General features: G+C 39.6%; 1 protein-coding gene across 9 annotated transcripts in view; it reads right to left on the reverse strand.

The window, feature by feature from the left end:
• Positions 1-21,635, reverse strand: part of KIF16B (kinesin family member 16B) — a 238,543-nt gene that overhangs the window by 176,726 nt on the left and 40,182 nt on the right. For all 9 annotated transcript variants that reach the window (XM_045528143.1, XM_045528140.1, XM_045528142.1 and 6 more), the window contains exons 7-12: positions 19,388-19,530; positions 17,736-17,904; positions 17,420-17,551; positions 16,147-16,322; positions 9,544-9,609; positions 6,502-6,561 (exon numbers count right to left, since the gene is read on the reverse strand). In XM_045528143.1, the coding sequence (XP_045384099.1) occupies positions 6,502-6,561; positions 9,544-9,609; positions 16,147-16,322; positions 17,420-17,551; positions 17,736-17,904; positions 19,388-19,530 (746 nt within the window). The remainder of the gene's footprint in view (positions 1-6,501; positions 6,562-9,543; positions 9,610-16,146; positions 16,323-17,419; positions 17,552-17,735; positions 17,905-19,387; positions 19,531-21,635) is intronic.

Here is a 21,635-nt window from a genome sequence, read left to right on the forward strand (position 1 = left end):
GGAAAACTGCAGGCAGCCAGGGAAAAAAATCTTTTATAGGTTGCCATAATCTTCCAGAGACAAAAAATTCAGTGGATTGATTCTATTATAAAACAGAAATAAGCTGGTTGAAATCATGTCTCTCCGTGAAATTGAAACTCAGAAAACCTTAAGCCAGGAAAGGATCCCACCTTCATTTTACTACATTTCTTATTAGTCAGAACATTCTGCAAAAGTAAAAAGATCTCTTCCATCAGTGCACTATCCTCCCCTGCCATGGGCTTATAGTATCCTGCTTCTTCTATGCCCCCACAGAAGGGACTATCAAGACACTAGCACAATTTGAACTTAAACCATTTGTGTTAGGGTCCCATCATCACATGGACTCGAATATGTTCCATCCTCCAAATTCAGTTCAACAAATGCTAATTGTTAACTGTGTGGAAGATACCTAAAATTTCTACATAATTTTTTTTTTTTTTTTTTTTTTTGAGACAGAGTCTCACTTTGTTGCCCGGGCTAGAGTGAGTGCTGTGGCGTCAGCCTAGCTCACAGCAACCTCAAACTCCTGGGCTTAAGCGATCCTCCTGCCTCAGCCTCCCGAGTAGCTGGGACTATAGACATGTGCCACCATGCCCGGCTAATTTTTTCTATATATATTTTTAGTTGTCCAGATAATTTTTATTTCTATTTTTAGTAGAGACGGGGTCTCGCTCTTGCTCAGGCTGGTCTCGAACTCCTGACCTCGAGCGATCCACCCGCCTCAGCCTCCCAGAGGGCTAGGATTACAGGCGTGAGCCACCGTGCCCGGCCAAATTTCTACATAATTAAAGTCTGGAAAAAAAAAAAAGACAACTTCAATTCAACTTATACAAATTGCTTTTCCAAGCAAAAGCCTCTCCCATTGGGCGTCTGCATGTGAACACCTGCTTCCTCCTCTCCCGTCCCCCTGCTGCGCCGTAGTCAGGCCTGTGCCGGGCGATGAAAACACCAAATCCAGCCAAATGCTGGAGCAATCGAAGGATATGTTTTCAGCAAGGAAGAGACCCTAGTTATTAAAAAATGAGAAGAGTAACCGATGCTGGAGGGATGCAAACAGAGAGCATTCTCAGGGCTGCAAGCGCCACTTTGCAGTTCTGCTCTGGACACTCACAGAGCCATCGCTCCCTTCTGCCACACCATCTGTCAGAGGGCTGCCGGCTTGGTGCCGCCGTCCAAACTGTCTGTGAGTTATTTTGAAGCACAGAGCTCAAGGAGTTATTTGGAAGCCAGATGACATACCTTGAACATTTTTCTTTAACCATTTATAAAACGCTACAACCGAGAAACCAAAACGTGTGCAGGGAAGATAAACTCAAAAGTGGCATAAAGACTGGAGGTGGAGAACTGGGGAATAGAGAAAGAATCTTGGGACTTCTCCTTTTAAAGGATCACTTGAAAAAATTCATTGGGAATAAAACATAGGGGACTTGTAAAAAGCCCGGCCAGAAGGTACACACAAGGGGTACTGAGTGGTCACTTTGTAAACTACTTCAAGCACTGTGCAATGAGCACAGTTTTGTAGCTGTGCAACAGGGAAACCAATTCAAAGGGCCTCAGGAAGCCAGTGATGTCAAGGCTTGGAGAAGCTGGATTTATCACATCAAGTTTAAGAGTCATCGCATTTTAAGATAAATTCAGCCAAGATGAAAATCACACCAGGGTGGCATTCTAGGAAGAGATGAGGAAGAATCAAAAAGAGAGGAAGAGTATGTGGACACACCAGGTTCTGAGCAGCTCGCAGTGCAGTCCAGAGACTGGCCGTGGAGCACACTTGGGTATCAGACAAGGTCTAAGCACAAAACAGAAACCACTTTAGTGTTTAAGTACAGGGAATTGGTCACTCAGCTGAAGGAAGAGCTGGAAAGCCAACAGGGACAATGAGGACACGTAACAAACTGGCAACAGCAGCATCACCCCTAGGCAGGAGGCACAAAGAGAGCAGGGGGTGTTTCTGGACACCAGGGCTGTTGACAGAACTGCAACCGCTGTGGGCCAGTAGTCACTGTGGGAGCTGGGGCCTCAGAGAAAGGTAGAGTCTAGTTTCTCTCTCTCTCCCCACCCCCAATCTCCCACAGGGGGTTCCATGGGACCCCAGGAAAGGGGAGCCCACAGGGGTTAGCCCCCCCACGATACGGGGCAGGGCAGGAGAAGAGGAAGAACAAAATCCAAGGGTACAGGAGCCCAAGACTGCCCCACCCTTCCTCAGTGGATCTGAGTCAGCACTTGAACTTGAAGGTGCGGACACCTCACCTGGGGCTCGCACTGCAGGGCAGATTCGGATTCAGGAAGTCAGGAGTGGGACCTGAGAGTTCGTACCAGCTCCCAGGTGACGCTGATGCTGCGGGTCCATGAACCACACTTTGAACAGCAAAGATCTAAGTGACCCAAATGAGGCACTGAGCTATAATCAAAAGGAATTCGGCCAGATTCCCTCTAAGAAGAACACAGAGTGATACACGAGCTTTTCAAGCAGGAATGAGAACAGCACGACGCAACACACAGGGAGGCGCATGGCCAGCGCAGGCTCCTGCCTGCACCAACGCCCTGCCACTGTTCCCGCCCGGTCATCAGACTTGCATGGTTCAAGGTTGTTCTGGGCTGAACCGTGCCAACCCACAATTCACATGCTGAAGCCCTATCACCCCCGTACCTCAGAATGTGGGTGTATTTGGAGATAGGGTCTGTAATTAAGTTAAAACTAATTAATTAAGGTGATTAAAACAAGGCTGTTAGGATGGGCCCTCATCCAATCTGACTGGTGTCCTTCTAAGAAGAGATTAGGGCACACAGAGGGAGACCAGAGGTGCCGGCACACAGGAAAAAGGCCATGTGAGGACACAGAGAAGGAAGGGGCCATCTGCAAGCCACGGAGGGCGGCCTCGGGAGAATCGCACGCTGCCAGCACCTTGATCTTGGACTTCTAGTCTCCAGGACTGTAAGCAAATACATTTCTGTGGTTTAAGCCCCTCAGTCTGTGGTATGTCATTTTGGCAGCCCTAGCAGATTTATACAAAGGTTTTTATTTTTGTTTCTTGGCGTTAACTTAATCCCGTAAATTTTTGCTGCATGGCTGCTCTGTGAGAAGCAGCGTTCTAGGAGCTGGCTCACAGAACGACAGGGACAGTCCCTGGCCAGACCCTGCTCCTGTTTTCTGTGTGTGAGGGTTGGCAGAAAGAGGGGGAAACCAATACCACCTAATTCAGACGATGATGGATACTGTGACAGGGGAAAAACCAAACGCTGCAGAAAACAAAATTCATCCTAACCGGGAAGTGGAGGACAGGAAGAGAGACCAGGGAGGGCTTCAAGGTGGACTGTGACCGAGGCACAGGAAGGGGAAAGCATCCTAAAAGATGGAGTGACACCAGCAAGGCCAGGAGAGACAGAGACAAAAACAAACAAACAAACAAAAGTGCACCAGGGCACGCAGGGCCCAGCCAGCAGGCAGGGCGGGGCAGGGATGCCAGGGTGGCGGGCCCAGAGGGAACTATGACAGGGCCGATGAAACTGAAGAGGAGACCAGGGCCTCTGGGGCCAGGCAAGGGAGTTTAGACCTCAGAAAATGAAGATTAATGAAAATGAGGAAGGCAGATTAAGAGGCAAGAGAATGGAGACATAGAGTATGGTGTGGAGGATAATAAAACTCTCTGTCACGACCTAACTGCCTAACACCTGCCTTTTCAAGATAAACACACGTTCCACTGTCAACTACTTCCAAGATAACACAGCACTTTGTGATCTCTCACCCTGTGAACCTGGATATAAGGAAGAGGCTGCCATCCGCTACGATTTCCAAGCTGGGAACTAGGGTATGTGCCAGTTCTGGATGAGTGTCGTGACCCAGTGAGTCACAAAGGGAACGGAAGCCTAAGATCCGAGTTCCAAGTTCCGCACATCAAAGCCAGAGGCTCCAGCCTCTGTCACCACGTTGCGCCAGCTCTGCTGAAAACAGTCCGAGCCTGCTGCGGAGTATATGCCCACCCAACGGTCTTTCACTCTCCCTCCACCCTCGTGCAGCAGAAGCTTAAATTCTACCCATCCAGGGCGAGAGAAACCACAGACTAGATGCAAAAAGAAAGGAACAGAGTTACTCCTTGTTTTTAAGCATCCAAGAGCTTAGGATGTGGTGACTTTCAGGGAAATTTAGGGAACTTTCGAGAGTAATTCTGACTTCAAGGGTCCTTTATCCTACACACGGACTTTAGAGGCATTCCCCTATACCTGCAGCACCTCCCCAGGATGGATGTATGCTGGGAAGCGAATCTCAAGTCTCATAACTCACAGGAAATATAAGCAAGCATACGGCATAGGTGGTCGCTACTGAGTTGGGGTGGGTTTTACGCAGCATTACTGGAACAATAACTGACTGACAGAGACACATCCGGCAGAAATACGGAAAAGGATGACACAAAGCACCCATACAAACCCATCATGCAGTAACAATCAACTTCTAAAGAATGTTTTCATAAAAAGCATTTGAGTAGCCTTCTTCTCCTCCTTAGCCCTCAGGCACTGTCTTCTAATAAGAGTTGAAGACAGCCCTTAAGATACCAAATGTGAGCAGAAAATGGCTACAGACTTAAAGCATGATCATCGACAGAGAAATCTAAAATGGGGTTACAAGGTCGAGAGAAGGGAAAAATTGAAATAGCATTTGCCTTTCTCATAACCTTTAATACCTAGCACCTACCACATCTTTTCCTTCTCATCTGAAGTCATACAAAGTAAAAATAATTAGATTTATAAAAAGCAGGATTGGAACTGGAGGAGGATTTAGCTTCTGTACCCAAAATTACCTTACGGGAAAAATCATGATTTGTTCGGGGGTCTCACTGCCACGACTCGGCGGGGACACCTTGGCAGAGGCAGTGTGTACGGCGCAAGGAGAGGTGCCACGGCTGCAGCCGCAGAGATGAGGCTTAAATCTGTCAGTTTCTTGCTGCATTGCCTCCTATGCTAATGGCCACGATACATGCTAATGACTCTTCAAATAGCTAACTATTTCATTTCTTTTTTCCCTTAAATGGAACAGATTTTCATCCTCCTTCCATGGTGAATTTCCTGAGGAAAGTCATACCATGCCATGAAAAGTCAAATGACTTGGGCTTCAGGGGCTGCAGCATCACCTCTTAGAGTGGCTGCAACTTAAACAACAAAAAAAAAAGTCCCATCTTTGGTGAGCTTATTCCACACATGACTATTCTGAAATACGAGTGAAGTCCTTGTTCAGTTTCCTGCACAAAAATCACTCAACAAAGGAAACACTGAAGTACTTCAAAATAATGTGGCATCACCATTATAAATGAGAGAGAGGAAAGAAAGGTCTAAACCCTCACTTACTGCAGTGCAGAAGTAGCTTGAAAGAATCTCTCTAGGAGCATCACACCCCACCACCATCTAAAACTAAAGCACAACCTCTGACCTCATGAGAAACAGCCTTTTGAACCCCCAGAGCAGGCCACGTTGCTTAAATGACACGAGGAGAGCTTTAGGTAATATAACACTGACCCTGCACCCTGAAACAGTTGTTAGACGCAGAACTCAGCGGTGAATCCAGGCCTTCAGAAGTGTGCCCCAATGCAATAGTAATAGGGTATGCCATTTTCCTGTGCAGGGGATCCCATTTAGGGTTCTCCCGAGACGTTCAGTTAAACCTCACTTAGCCAGCCTCACCAATACCAGATGGAGGTTTTAGTCCTTTGGGAAACTTTCACCTCAGCAGACCTCAAAAACAAACCTCAGAGTCCACAGCCCCTGAATCACCTCTCCTCAGGCTTAAAGTCAGCCAGATGCTATCAAAGCAACACAATTCAAATCTGAACCTCAAGCCTGGTGTGGCTGACCCTCAGTAGATGACAGAGGTTTACCACCAACTCAGCAGAAAATATGAACAAAAAGAAACTTGTATTTTGAAGCATCAAGTATGAAAATGGAGGCTATTACTGACATCCCTTCATGGTGAGTCTTGCTAGAAATGCAAACCATCCCAGTCTAGTCCTTGAGACACACAGAAAAATATTATTGTAGGAAATTACTAGTTTAGAAATTTCTGAACTCTGGCCATGCTATGCAAGCATATTCTACAATACTGCCATGGGAAGTATTTTTTTTTTCATTTAACATTATCGCTTTTATATTGGTTTTAACGAAAGCAGAAAGACAAAATGGATGCCCTTAAATGTTAAACAAAGTCTGAATGTGTGCTCAGCCAAAAATGGAAAAACCCTTAACAAGTAAAAGCAAACATCTTAAATATCAACATAACCTGCACTTGTTAAAAACACACAGTTGAATGTCTAATAGCCGCCTTTCCCATTTCTTCAAGATCAAACCAGAGCCCCCATCCCACAAAAGTCACTAAACGGCTCCACCAATTTTACCTTAAGCAGAGCACACAATTACCATGTTTGAGGAGAAAAAAAGGAGTTTTACCTATTTAATCCAATATATTAAAACTAAACACCTTTTCAGAATCCTTACTTTCAAAATATTTTGGGTTTCATTCCACTTATTTGTCCATTCCTTGGTCAATTCTTGAACCTAAAAAAGAAAAATAAACATCTGTGACTGCTCCATACACAAATGTTTATGCTTTTCTTCTACAAAGTTGCCAAATCCTAATGGCTCGTGGAAGTATGTACTATAATTTTAATTAGATAGCAATTTCTACCTCTGAAAGAACCATCACCAAATATAAATCAAATAAGCTGGTCTCATCCTACAACCTACATTATGGCAAAGGAATAAAGAGATAGAAATTTGTCAATTAACCGAGAATATTACAAGAGTCTTTTTCATGGTGTACTTAAATCAAAGCTGCTTCCTCGGATTACTAACCAAAATTACAAGTTCAAGGATGACAACGTCCCATTAAATGGGTTATTTTTTCCTGACTACACTTTATGTCCTAAGAAACAGTGATTTATTTTCTTTTCTAATTAGATGTGGTGATTAAATCACCTTGGATGCTGCAGGGTTTTTTTTAGGAGATAATTTGCTTTTGTAGCTAATTAATAGGGTTTATAAATCTCATTCTATCTTTTTTTAAAAAGGTGCTTCTTTAATTGACTCTTTTAGTAAAAGCAAAATGCTTGATAAAAATCGCTTCTTTCCAGTCTGCTCTAACTTAGGGGAGAAAATATCCTCAACTGCTGAACACAGCACAGTTGGAAATTGCTTCTAAAAGTTAATGGAAATATTCTGCTACTTTCATAAAACTTTTAAGATGTTCCTAGTGATTAATTCATTAAGAAGCAAAAAGTGATATTTGAGAGATAGAAAAAAAAAAAATTAAAAAAAAAATGAATGAAAAATGTGTTCTCTGTAAAGGAATATACCCAGGGCTAAAAGAGAGTAACTGCAGAAAGGGGAGAACTCATCCCTTCCAAGCCTTTTCCTTTCTGCACCTTCACCATTCCTGCCACCTCCTTACTCCCGACAGCAGGCACTGTCCCATTTAAGCCTACTACTGGTCACCCTCCCCAGTAAGTGTCCCTATTTCAGCAGGCCAAAATGTATGCACAGAATCCATCTATTGTACCGTCACTGCTATATGCCATGGAGTATGGTAATAGGAAAGGGTAATCAAGTCAGCAAACTAGCGGAAAAAAAACATTTGTTATTGACAAGAAAGGGAGGGTCTGGAGTGATGGTTTATCCAAGAGGAAAACCAGACACCTCTCACCCACTTATATTGAGTCATTCCATGGCCACTCACTTTACTCCTCAATTTACTTTTTACTCCTCAATTTACCTCAAATAAGACTCTCAGAATTCTAAATTAACTTTTTTTTTTTAAATAAAGTCACTTCTTTTACTAGGCATAGGTGTTTAAAATCTATCATTTTCTTGGTGAAAAACAAAAGAAACAGGACTGAAAGAACCTAACTTTGGTTTTTGCTTGTTTTTAATAGTTTGATAAGACAGACTATCCTGATTTCTCTGAAACTACACTCCAGTACTTCATTTCATCACTTGAGTGACACCAACCCCACAGGCTCTTATAAGACAGAAGTAAAAGTCCGATAGCTCTCGAGACTTTTTGTTTTGAAAATTCTTTCAGAGAGGAAATATTCTTATGCCTTCTCTCCCTACAGAAGGGAAAAAGACTAGCATAATATTGAGTTCACTAATTTATACTAACCAGTTAATAGATTCTCATTGGCAATTTATCTGCGAACACAAAGCGCATAACAATAAATGATTCTACATTTTTCCAAAAGATATGTTCTCACTGAAGAAATGTGAGCGAATCAATCCTTTTCAAATTCAGTCAAATAATTCTAGCTTTAAAAAATAAGTACACCTTGGATTTATTTTACCATTGTATTTAAGTCAAATAATCTTCATTTAAAACATTAACAAAAATGCAAACAGGTGATATCGCCTCTACCAATTTGATCAGGGGATGAGATTTATAATCAAGCAGATTGCAAACAATTAAAAAGGGTGGGCAAAAAACTAAATGAAAATTTAGACAATGTTAGCAATAAGATAGGCAGTAATTTCTGTCACAGCATGTGCAATACATTCAAATTAATATGTTTATTTGTTTCTATTAACTTGTTAGGTATTCGTGAAAATTATTACTGAGAAACAATTTAAGACTACATCTAGATATAATCTTATAGCATTCAAAATTAGAATGTGAAGCACTAATATGTAAAATTTCATGAAGAAATAGGGATTAATAAATTAATGTTTTTACTAATGCTATTATCAGCATATTAATCAGCATAATTATCCAGGGATGTGTCAACAAGTTCCTAACTACAATCCAATTTTTATCTTCCATACTGTATATTCTTGAAAGAGCTTTTACCAACAGAATCCAATTTTTTCTTAGTCTGTTTTAACCATTCAGCACCATGAACAAAATCCACTCCTAAAATTGTTCTTAACGTCTGTTTCTCTTTTCACAGAAGGTTTTTAAAAATAATAATAATAATACAGAACCAGGTCAGCCATGAAACTGGTTTTCCAAAAGCACAAGCACACACATTAGCTTCAGGTCGTAACACCTCCAGAGCTATTCTCTCTCCTGGCCTCAAATCTCATCTAGCTTAAGATAAATTAAGCACCTCCCTAGAGTAATCAGAGATTGGCCAAGTGCTGCTCTTCCCACTGGTAACAAAGTAAAAGGATGACAAAAAGCTAAACAGGGGTCATCGTTAAGCTTCAGGAATGCAGAACACGGTCTCCCTACACCCGGCACCCCTGTCTACTCTGATGGCCCAAGTGGCCTCACTGCCTTGTCAAGAGGGTCTGAATGTGGATTTAATTGCAGTTAACCATCATATGCCAGACAAATCCCATCCACTAAATCACAGAAAATGTGATGCAATACAGAAAAGTCTACCATTGTACTTCTTTAAAAATGACCAAGGGGTGGGGAGGTGGGGGAGGCTAAGTATAATAATAAAAAAAAAAATGAGTCTCAAACAGTAAGTCTTAAAAAGCATGCACTTAAAACACTAGTGAAAGTCATAATTTCAAAAAATAACAAGTCAAAGTATCACTTACCCTTGCTTCATTCTGCTGAAGTTTTTCCTCCATACTTAAAGCTGTGGGGGAGTCCAAGAGGGCAATCTACAATTTAAACCATAAAAGAGATAGGTCGTTAATAAACAGCAGTGACCAAGAGGATTTTTTCATTAATAAGGTAACTTATCAAAAATTTCCACAGACACTATTAGATAAAGGTAAAAAGGAATGCTCTTGCCCCTCCAAAAAAAGTGTTAACCATGACATCCTGGTAAACCTACATTTGCAATACAAATCAGCAAAGCGAAAGATGTGACCTATTGACATTTTACCTAAATCAAACACAACCTAAATCCCTAGATCTTAAGGATTCATCTTTTTGAATATACGCAAAGTATAAGATTCACAAGGTATGATGACTAAGTCTTGCTCAGCCACAGGCTTTCGAGGTTCATCCAAGTAGATATATGCAAATGAAACTCTGGTTTCACAGCTGGATGGTATTCCATGTACGACAAGGCTACACTACAATCTGTGTCCATTTCCTTATCTATGTGACACAAGTGTAAAGACTGACGTGAGGATGATAAACACCACAATCAGGTTAGAGCTGGGAGGGACAAGGAGACAGAGACAGGACACAAAGATGGAACCTTTGAAGCTGGGGCTTCAACTGCACTCGGGACATTTTAGTCCGTGGCGGGAGTGGTAAGGCACAGTGCCTCCTATTCTGTCTACCCTTCCCACTGCCTGAGATGTCATTGGGAAGAAGAAAGAAAAGGGGTCTTCCTCCCCACCCACGGGTAACCACACTTTCCCAATTTGGTTGTGTAGAATTGCAGTTATTCTAGTCATATGCAAGCACGTCTGTGTTATGTTTTTAAATATACAAAGCATAAAAACACTGCTCTGAATACTGCAGTTTTCACTCAACAATATATCTTGGGGAAAATTCAGTAAAAATAAAACTACTTCATTCTTTTTAACAGTTCCAATTTCACTGTATAGTACTCCACTGTATGGCTATTCTATGATTCATATTAGTATTCTCTTATTAACATAAATGTAGTTTTTTTCTAACCTTTTCTTTACCAACAATGCTACCACTATCCTTATGCCAACTGCCTACAGCATGCATGGCTCTTATCAACAGAATAAATTCCTAGAAGGGAAATTTATGAGTCATCTATATGTATGTTTTTTTTAATTGCCAAGTTGTCCTCCCCAGAGACTGCATTTTTTTATTACTATTTACTTTTCCATTTCGATTGAAACAAAAACACTTATTAGGCAGTCTTCTTAGGCTCAATGAAGCATTCAAACCAAGAAGACTATCATGAGCCACACTTGGCATCTGTGTACTCAATAGAAAGCAGAGCTGCCCAGCTGGGAGCACAGGTGTTCAAGCTGGTGAGCAAGGTCCTCATGACAGTCTATACAGCAGTGATCAGAGGTGTCCAGGAGCTGTTGTCTTTGGCCCTCTTGAGTAACCCCTGATAGTGAAGGGTGAGATTCACATGGGGGCCACCCTGGTTCGAAGGCCATGCCCACAGGACCCAGCATCCCTTTAACAAGGCACATCCTTCAGGGTCCCTCCAAAGGACACATTTTCAGGGTACCTACAAGGGCAGTTACAAAAGTCACTGCCCTCAGAGAAACTCAAAGCTACGGCTTCTCAGCTGGCATTTACAGTTTATATATGGTTCATCCTAAAATCCAGATGCAATTCACCAATTAGGGGTCATTTTTATCATTAGACATGATGCCTAGACAGCAGGCATCCCACTTTTTACAGAGATTGAAGCCACAAAGTTAACCAAAGGTCAAATCCATCCTCAGTAAAGAAAAAAGGAGCTTTGTTAACACGTTACTACAATGCATCATTGCACCAAACGTGTTGTCTTGCACACAGATGGTACTTAATAAATATTTTTCATTGAAGAAATGAAAGTGGCAGATGTTAGTATGATTACATTGTTTATATATGGTTGACAATTTTCAGAACAATTAGAAAGCCCTTTATAATGTGGGTAATTTTACAGAATCCATTGTTGGGAGTTTTTATCTATAAATAAAGCTGAAATATTTCTACTACATTATTAACTCAGTAAATAATCATTCAATATATATACAAAGGTGGTTACGACCACCAGCCCTTCTAGAAAATTATTTTGAATCACATGCAAAGAAATATCTATCTAAGTCCTTTTTAAAGAAATCTTTGGCAAAAGTAAACCATTTTCTATTATAATCATTCTTTGCAAGATATCTGTTTAGAAGAAAAACATTCAGGATTAAATCATATTAAGATTAAGTTCACATGTCATTAAACCAAGAGTAACACTACCTCAAAAAACACTATTATAAAAGTGTAGTAACATCAACTCCACTAAGAACATATATAAGCCCCTCTTGCCTCCCACCCTTGTCTATACACTGTACAATCAAGCTTTTTGATCTCTGCTCATCAAGCAGGTGAAAAGGACATCCTATTTTAGGAACTTTGAGGATAATTTACATGCAGTCAAATACCCAGGTCCCCTGCTTGATGTATCCATGTATATACACACACACATATATTAATATCATTTCACTATTCTCAAAATCTGCATATATTGTATTTCAAATGACATTGAGCATACTTTCATCCACTTAGGAAGCCACTTGAAACTCTTTATGAATTGTGCTCACATTCTTTGTTCACTTTTCTGCTGGGCTGTGATGTTTTTCTTATTTTTTTATAGAATCTCTTTTCATAGAAAGTAAAGTAGTCTTTTGTTGCATGAGTTGCAATCTTTTCTTGGTTTACATTGATTGGAGAAAATTTTCAGCATGTTATATAAATATGTGATGTCTTTTGTCTAAGTGAGCGAGCGCTCACAGAATGAAAAGAGTTAAAATTTTCTGTGCCAAATGTGTGTGGCTCTGTCTCCTACTATTTCCAACCGTTTTGTTGTTTTCTTTATGAAAACTGATGTCATGCCTAATTTTAATTGTGAACTGCACTCTCAGTTGTCATAAAGTACTCTTTTTTAAGCCTACATAATGCTGTTTTCACACCTCTTTTTTCCCCCTGAATTAGGCCTTTTGCCCATTCTTACAAACACCATACAACTGCATTTTACTCTGCGACTTTATCTGAGACGTAGTGCCTACCTTAAAAGTATACACATAATGATACTTCTATTATTTAAAATTTATTTTTGACTTCAGCTACAAAAGTGAGGAATTCATTCTACTTTCATCTTCTCTTTCCCATTTTCTTCTTTGCTTCCTAACTTTTGTTGCTTATTTTATTTCTATGTTGTTTAATTTACTTATCTGCAGGTACATTCAAGAGAGACGAAGCAGTCAAGAGACATTCTCTCTCTGCCAAATAAAAGCAGAAATATCTGAAAATATGCTTAAATATAATAAAGGGAACAAACACTTGAACAGAGAAGGTATTCAAATGCTCAACTTCATTAATCATCTGAGAAGTACACAGCAAAATTATTCTGTGCTACTGGTATAGATCCAGAGGAATGGTTACAATAAAAACTGGACAATACCAAGTGTGGGTAAGAATCTGCAGCAACTGGAACTGGCGCTTACACATATTAATGGGGGACTATAAATTGGTATAACCACTTTTAAAAAATTATTTGGCAGTATCTACTAAAACTGAACATATATATACTTTCTGACCTACCAACTCTACTCTGAGGCATAAGCCTAATAAATGCATCTGTATGTTCACTAAAAGACATGCAGAATAAAGTTCACAGCAGCCTCAGATGGGAACTTCCCCAAATGCCCATCAAAAGTAGAATGAATAAATGAGCTGGGACACAGCTGTCTGATGGAATACAATACAGCAGTGAGGATAAATGGAACTGCAACTGCATGCAACAACATGAATGAGCCTCACACATACAAGGATGACTGAAAGAAGTGAGTTCAAAGGGATAAGGATTGAATGACCCATTATATGAAGAACAAGAATAGGCAAAACTAAAAACTAACTATGCCTTTAGAAGTCAGGGTAGTTGGTTACTCTTGAGAGGAAAGAGTGGGTAGTTCCTGAAAAGAGGCATTAGTAGGGCTTCTAGGTTGCTGGTAATATTCTGTCTTTTAAGGTGGGCGCAGGTTAGATGGGTGAATGTAGCTTGTGAAAACTCACTGAACTGTACACGTCTAACTCACAATTTTTCTATACCTACATAACACTTCAATAAAAAGTTCATATATATAAAGTACCACATATAAATCTATATATTAGGAGAAACAAATACATGTCAAAATCTTTTGCTTTATCAAAAATGTGTTATTAGGGCTGGGCTTGGTGGCTCAAGCCAGCACTTTAGGGGGCTGAGGTAGAAGGATCACTTGAAGCCAGGAATTCAAGACAAGCCTGGGCAACATAGCAAGACTCCATCTCTACAAATTTTTTTTTTTTTTTAATTAGCCAGGTGTGGTGGCATGTGTCTATAGTCCCATCTACTTGGAAGGCTGAGACAGAAGGATCACTTGAGCCAGGAGTTTGAGGCTACAGTGAGCTATGATTATACCACTGCTCTCCAGCCTGGGAGACAAAGTGAGAACCTGTCTCTTAAATACAAACAAACAAAAAACCTGTACCCTGACGCACATGACATTTTTCAATGGCAAATACATAAATTTATTAAAAGTAGGAGTTGATTTTTATTTAGCTATGCTTAGATAAATAACCTTAGAAATGGAACTTTGATTTGAATAACATTCTCAATGAACCATGGCAGCATGTAGAACAGAATATTCCAGGAATAAAGCAATGTCTTCAGAAAAAATTAGACACAGAGGTTTAATGAACATTTAAGAACAGCTGCTTTTTCTATTAAGCACCACAAATTTAATTAATTTAGGATAAGCCTGTATTGTCTCAAAACAATTTGCAGTTTCACAGTATGATAAATTATTTTAAATGGGACTTCCATTTTTATATTTTAATGTATTAAGTTTAACAAAAAATTTTATCTTCAATGTGTTCTAAATTAAAATAGACTTAACTATCTATTTCATCCTCACCCCCAAAACTACAGCAACAAAAAAAACTCCCTTAAGTACAGCAGTGGACTTAGGTCATAAAAGAAACAAGAAAAAAAGACCATAAAATATAATATAAGCAACTATTTGGCATGCCAATACTTCTGAAGACATTCTTCAAAAAGAATGTATTTTTATAGAAGTTTTAATAAAAGTTTTTCTGTCCATATAATAAGGCTTCTTTCAAGGATTTCCTCAGTTTAGTTTAAAAAGCATAATCTCTCTTTTTTTCTTTCATTCTCTTAACCTAGTAAAAGGTTAAGTACAAGAAGCTGCACTAGAATTTTCCAGATACTTTCCTTCACAGATAGTACTTTGAATGATCCTATCCATCATCGTTAAAGGCTTACCTTAGATAAATAATGTTTCAAAGACACAGAAAAAAAGATCCCAACAACAAGGTGTGTAAGTGACTACTGCGGTTGATGTTGTAAGGGCCTGATAACGTCACATGCAGCTGGACTGTTCCTTTGACAACTTCCTTCCACACCAGGGAAGATTCATATCATAAAGCAAAATGTATGATGTATGTGGAGATATTTTTAAGTACAATGAACAAATCCTATTGAACTCCTGTCCACCAACATGTGGGAAGGAACTGACAGGTATATTTCAGGACACAGGAAATTCAGTGAAGTTTTCATCCTGTCAATATTTTCATAGATCAAACCACTTATGGGATGTCAAGAGCTTCAAGCGCCACATAATCCTACATGAAGAGCACTGTGCGAGAGAGACCACTTTGCATTTAAAGCATTTCTTTTCAGGATACACTTAAGACATCCACTCATGGGTTGAGAAAATGGGACGAAATGTATTTTTATTTTATTTCTAACTCCACTCTAAGTTCAACATTTAAAAAGCTATCCTTGATTTTCTTTCAAGGGTGGCCTTCCTTCACAGCAGTACCTAAGCCTACCGGAACTTAGCTCACACTATATTTCATAGCATGTAACTCTGCATGTATACTGCATAGACTATAAGGAAGTTTACTGTGAAAAACACAAAATGACAAGGCCTCTTTGCTAGAATCCCAACAGACCCTGAAGTGAGGGTCTGTTTCAACAACCAAGCAAGGCCCCAGGGATAGCACCTCTGCCAGGCCACAGGTATAATGTCACATGTGTCACAGAACTACCAGAACCACCTCTATAATGGGTGATATGATACAGATTCAGAAAGGCATTCAAACAAGTCTTTCGTTCTGTTAAAATACATTTTAAAGTCCTAACATGCATGGGTAGAATTTTAAATATTACTCTGAGCATCTCAATTGCTTCCCACTAAAGGAGATTATGCCGCTAAACCTATTGCATACTAAATTTCCATCCATAATTGATAACTATTAGATAGTTAATCATTTCAGCTTTAGTGGATAAAAATCTTATACACCGAGCTCATAATGAATGCAGAGGCCAATAGGAGGCTGATGTAAAGGAGGGACTAACTCGTTCGAAGCTTTACTTAGCACTTATTTACTCAAATCAATACTATGAGTGAGATAATTGTCTCATTAAGATCTAGAAATAGATGCCATTACTCAAAGAAAATTATCCATAAATCTCAGAAAAACCCAACCTGATTCCCCTGAGCGAGCAGCGTTTTCAGCCTGGCTATTTCGGCTCGCAGCTCACGGATGAGCTTGACGTTGGCGTCCTCATTAATGGTAGGCTTGTTGATGATGTTTTTGGCTCTATTTGCATAGCGAAGAGTACTTAGGGTTTCTCCATAATTGACATCAGCAGGTGAAATGGCTGTGAAGAATGAATTCAAAAAATAATTTATCCAGCACTCCATGTTTCATTTAACACAAAGCTGGTGTGTAATTTAAAAGTTAGATTAACCCCAGGTCATCGGATAGACTAAATATTCATTGCCACAGTAATGAATATTAAAAATTATCTAAGATTTATAGGAAAGAGTGCTCACAATACCAAATTAACTGTCATTTTCCTCTTCTCAATTCTAGAATCAACCACCGAACCGACTCTAAAATGAGGTATGAGATATCCCACTCTAGTTAGGGAGTTTCCTCTGTTGAGAATATAGGAAGAAGAGGTTTTCAAGACTATTTGTAATCTCGACATTAAATAAGAATTAAAATATTTTTTTAAAGTTCTGGCAAAGCCTACCATCTATAAAAACCCAGAACATGATAATTTTTTAAAAGAGTCAGCAGATCAGTTAATTCTTTGTTCTTGAAGTTTTGGGTTAATCCTACCCCCCCCCCACCAAATTTTAAGGTTTATGTGACTATACATTTGCATATGGAACGTACACCCCAGGGTAGAGCCCTTGTCCCCATGGTTGATACATAACATTAGGGGCAGGAAGGACACAGAGAGAAAAGAAGGAGGAACAGTTCTCAACTTCTCCCCATCTGTCCTTTCTGTATGTTTTCTCTATTCTGCCTCTTTTCAGTTAATTGGCCAAAATATAGAAATAAAGTATATTAGTGTTATTAGTGTTAGCATTACTTATCATATATATTGGCATTTCTTTCCCTATCAATTCTTAAATTCTACATTTATTGCTTTGGGTTATTTTTACTTTGTGTCCCTATAATGAGTTTCTCCTATGAGTTATTTAGCGAAGTTAGAAGCCTCTACTTTAAGCAAGAGAAAAGCTGAGAGTCTTTCTGCACATTATCACACCACGGCAAGGCTATGGAACTTACTAACATGATACTGCAGACTAGACCATAGTAGGTGGGTTTTTTCAAAACAGAAAAACCATTACCTTTTTAAGATATAAAATGTGCTATTTCCTAATTAGACATTTCAAACTTAAATATTTATGGCTAACTCATAGGAAACATTGTATGTTCAGGAAAATAACTTAAAACTCTTACTGGCAATCATGATAGTTTTAGAGTTTCCTCCAAGGCTATCTTTTAACAACCATGTCAAAACAGAATCCCTGTAAGGCACAAAAACCTGCTTCTTCTTTACAAGAGGATTTGCTGCATCCTGAGATAAATCGGCTGTGCGGAGAAAGAAAAAAAAGAGGGGGAAAGGACAATTAGTAAAGTTTTTACCCTCTGATTTTGCTTCAGAAAACCTTGAGGATATTACCTCGGTTTGCAACACAAACATTAGACATAATTGCTTCGCACTAAGACAGGAACCCGAGGGAAAAGAAAAGGCGGGAGACAAGTACAAACCTACCTAAGGCAGAGATGACGTTGCCCAGAGTCACGAGGGACTTGTTAATGTTCCCCCCCTCCTTAAGCCTAACGCCGGTGGCTCCGGTGGCATCTGCACGCTCGCTTCCAGCAAGATCCACTAAGTGGATCTTACTCACAGTTTCACATGGCATTTCGGAATCAAATTTTGCCTGTGGTAAAATAGGAAAGTAAAATTGAAGAGGTGGAAAGGGCCCTGATGTTGTTTCCGACACAAATTCTAATTATTTTCCACTCCTCGCTGAGATGTCTCAGGGTAGGGCTTTTTTTTTTAAAATTTAGTTGTTTTATTGGCCTTCATACTGATTATAAAGCTTTCAAAATTAAATTCAATGCAACAGAAGTCTACCACATATGATTCTGAAACTTTCTGAAGAACTAGTCCACTACTCAAATCGCTCTGTCATTCTCGACAAAGCCCTACTGAATCAGATTGTGGCAGAACAGGAAACTAGGGGCTGAGGGGCACTCAACAGAGAAAATTGTTAAGCAAACAAATAATTAGTTATATTCTCATCTAGAATCTCCAGCATTCCCAACACAAAGCCTCTCCAAAATACGACAAATGTACACAAGTACGTAAGAGATCATTCAACCATTAATCAAGGTTAAAACATCTTGTTCCACAAATTACAAAAAATGTGAAATCTTAAACACTATATTACTTGCTTCTGAATTCTACCAAAATTTTATTTTCCCAAAGCCTTTTAACCTGTTTCACATTTTGAACCAAAATGCTCCCCCCCAAAATTACCATATTTTGATACAAATGTAAACCTCTTAGAAACTAGAGATGGTCATATCCTAATCAAGCACTAACCAGAAAGCAGCAGAAAGTCCACTAAACTACAGTCAATCAAACGCAAGGGTCTAACAAAAGGCCAAGATATGGAGAATTTGAGGAGAGTTGTTCTGCTTGACCTCAGAGAATGTTTTCATTTTCCTGACCTCTGATCCCCTCCTTAATAAAACGCTGCCTTTTTGTATCTGATGTGTTCAACTGTTAACGCAGGTGAGGACATCCCAAACTCCCAGCACATGCTTACGCCCTGAGAGGACCCTATATTTTTGCATTCATCTGTTCTACTGGCCTCAGTGTTAAAATATTTACCCACAACAACTGCCACACATATTCAAGGCGCTCTCCACCTCTTGATTATAATGAACTCTTATGTTAGTACTTATAAATGTTCACTGTCCTTTAATATCGTTCTAATAATCATAATCAACACTGTGAGGTGAGTGCCACAGAGCGATAATGCACTACACTAAGTTACTCACCTTGGCTTCCAGCTGCTCTGACTTGCAATCCATTATCTCCCACAGAGTTTGCCACAACGAAAACTTTTGCTTAATTAAGCCCAGAGCAAGTTTTTTATGTCTAGATCAGGGTGGGAAGCCTGCTAAATATTTCTTAAGGGTACACATCAGGACATTTCAAATTACTGTGATTGTAACCACAGAGAAACCCGGCGCACAGCACATGTTCAACTCTAATTAACAAGAAAATGACAGTCAGTCACCTTTACCTGCTGCTGCTCCTGGTTCAACAATGATCAGTCCTCAGCTGGTGCTAATCAGCAAGTAAAGACCTCGGGGACAGAGCCAGCCAGCCAGCCCCACAGCTGCCCCTACCTGAGTGAACTTGATGGTGAAGATGGCGTGAGACCTGCTACTGACGTCGTTCATCCCAGTGGCTGCCGTGGTACGGTTGATATTTCCTGCATCCATAAGTTCTTCTACGTCACCGTAATTCTGTACTAAATGTTTGGATAAATCTGGAAAAAAAAAAAAAAAAGAGAGAGAGGATAAAGAAATCCCCCAATACATAGTAAACAGAATATGAAATTTCCCACTATGAAATAATACACCACTCTACAAATCTGCCAACTTGTTTGAAGATCTTACTTGCCTCTCCAGTGTGGTGATTTGTAACGTGGGAGCTAAGTTACTGGGATCTAATCTCAGCTCTGCTGCTTACTAGCCATGGACTGACTTACATGGTTATGGACAAGTTGCTTAGTCTCACTGTGCTTCAGCTGCCTTCTCGGATTTTTTTTTTTTTCTTTTTTCTTTGAGACAGAGTCTTACTCTTTTCCCCAGGCTAGAGTGCCATGGCATCAGCCTAGCTCACAGCAACCTCAAACTCCTGGGCTCAAGCGATCCCACTGATTCAACCTCCCGAGTAGCTGGGACTACAGGTGCATGCCACCACACCTGGCCAACTTTTTCTATTTTTAATAGAGACAGGGTCTCGCTCTTGCTCAGGCTGGTCTCAAACTCCTGAGGTTCAAGTGATCCTCCCACCTCAGCCTCCCAGAGTGCTAGGATTACAGGTGTGAGCCACCATGCCCTGCTTGCCTTATCTGATAACGTGTACCTATCACATAGGTATTTGGGATGTTAGCTATTACCATAAACTTTATTAGCATTAGTCATAGCACACAGAAGAAAAATGTAAAAGCACTACCTTCATGCAAAACCCAAAAGCATTTTTTAAATACTTTAAAAAATTATTTTATTAATTTTTTAGAACATTCATATGGTTCAAAAGTCAAAAGCCACAGAAGTTATACTGGGTAAAGGACTCCCATTCAGTACCCTATGGGCCCTCTCTTCCCCTTCTGTCAGGCAACCAAATGTTACATAACCTTCTAGAAAGACCCATACATATACAGGCAATAACATTTATATATAACCATCTTTTTTCCCCCTTCCATACAAATAGTAGCATACCATAAACATTATTTTGTACCCTGCTTTTTAAGTGTAATAATATACTGAAGAACATTCTCTGACAGTTAAGGTGATTCCTCATTCATTTTTAAGGCAGCAGAGCATTTGATTGTATGTTTGTACAATAACCAACCTAACCAGTCTCCTATTGGGACTACAGAGGTTGCTTACATTTTGCTTCCAATTACAAGCAATGCTGCTACAAATAATCTTGCACATAGGTCTTTTCAAATGCATGTGAATGTTTCTACAAAATAAATTCTTAGAGGTGGAATTGCTAGGCCGGTGGTAATTTCAAATTTTGATAGCTATTCCTAGACTGTCCTGCACAGAGGGAAATTTACACTCAGCAGCAGCAATGTGTAACGGTGCTTGTCACCCAGCACCCTCCCCAACACTGCCCTGTAAGGCTTATTTACATCTGCCAAAGATGGGTGGCAAATGTTATTTCAAAGTATTTTTATTTTGTTTTTCTCTTATTATGAGTGAGGCTGAGCATTCTTTCCTCCACTTAAAAATCACCTGTATTTCTATTTCTGAGTACAGTCTAGACACATCCTTTGCCCATTTTTCTACTTGTATGTTGTATCTGTACTTACTGATTTATAGGTGCTCTTTATATATTAGGGAAAGTCGTCCTTTGTCTGAAACTTGTACTGAAAATATTTTCCCTATTTTGTAATTAAGTTTTTACACTTTGCTTGCAGTATGTCTACCAAGCATAAAGTTTTATTTATTTATATTTTTTACCATTTCAAATTTAATATCTTTTATTTTGTGGTTTCTGAATTTTAAGTCATGTCTTAAAAAGCCTTCCCTCCTCCGAGTTTCTGGAAAAAATTAACCCATGGTTTCTTGTAGTCATTTAATTATCTATATTTTACTCTTAAATCTTTGATCCATTTATCCTGGAGTACAAATTGAGCTATGGTACCAATTTACTTTTTTTTTCTCCCAGATGGCCTAATAATCCTCCCAATACTTCCGCCAATGTTTGAATAGCACATTTATTAGAAACTAAGTCTAGGTCAGAGGTCAGACTCTGGATGTTTACCCTCTTTGATTATTCTGTCACTTCATATACCAGTTGTATTTGTCTTAATATCTTATAAGACAATCAAAGGGAAAACATAAAGGCACATGCTAG

This window comes from Lemur catta, chromosome 17, assembly GCF_020740605.2.
Source record: "Lemur catta isolate mLemCat1 chromosome 17, mLemCat1.pri, whole genome shotgun sequence".
Taxonomy (NCBI): Eukaryota; Metazoa; Chordata; class Mammalia; order Primates; family Lemuridae; genus Lemur; species Lemur catta.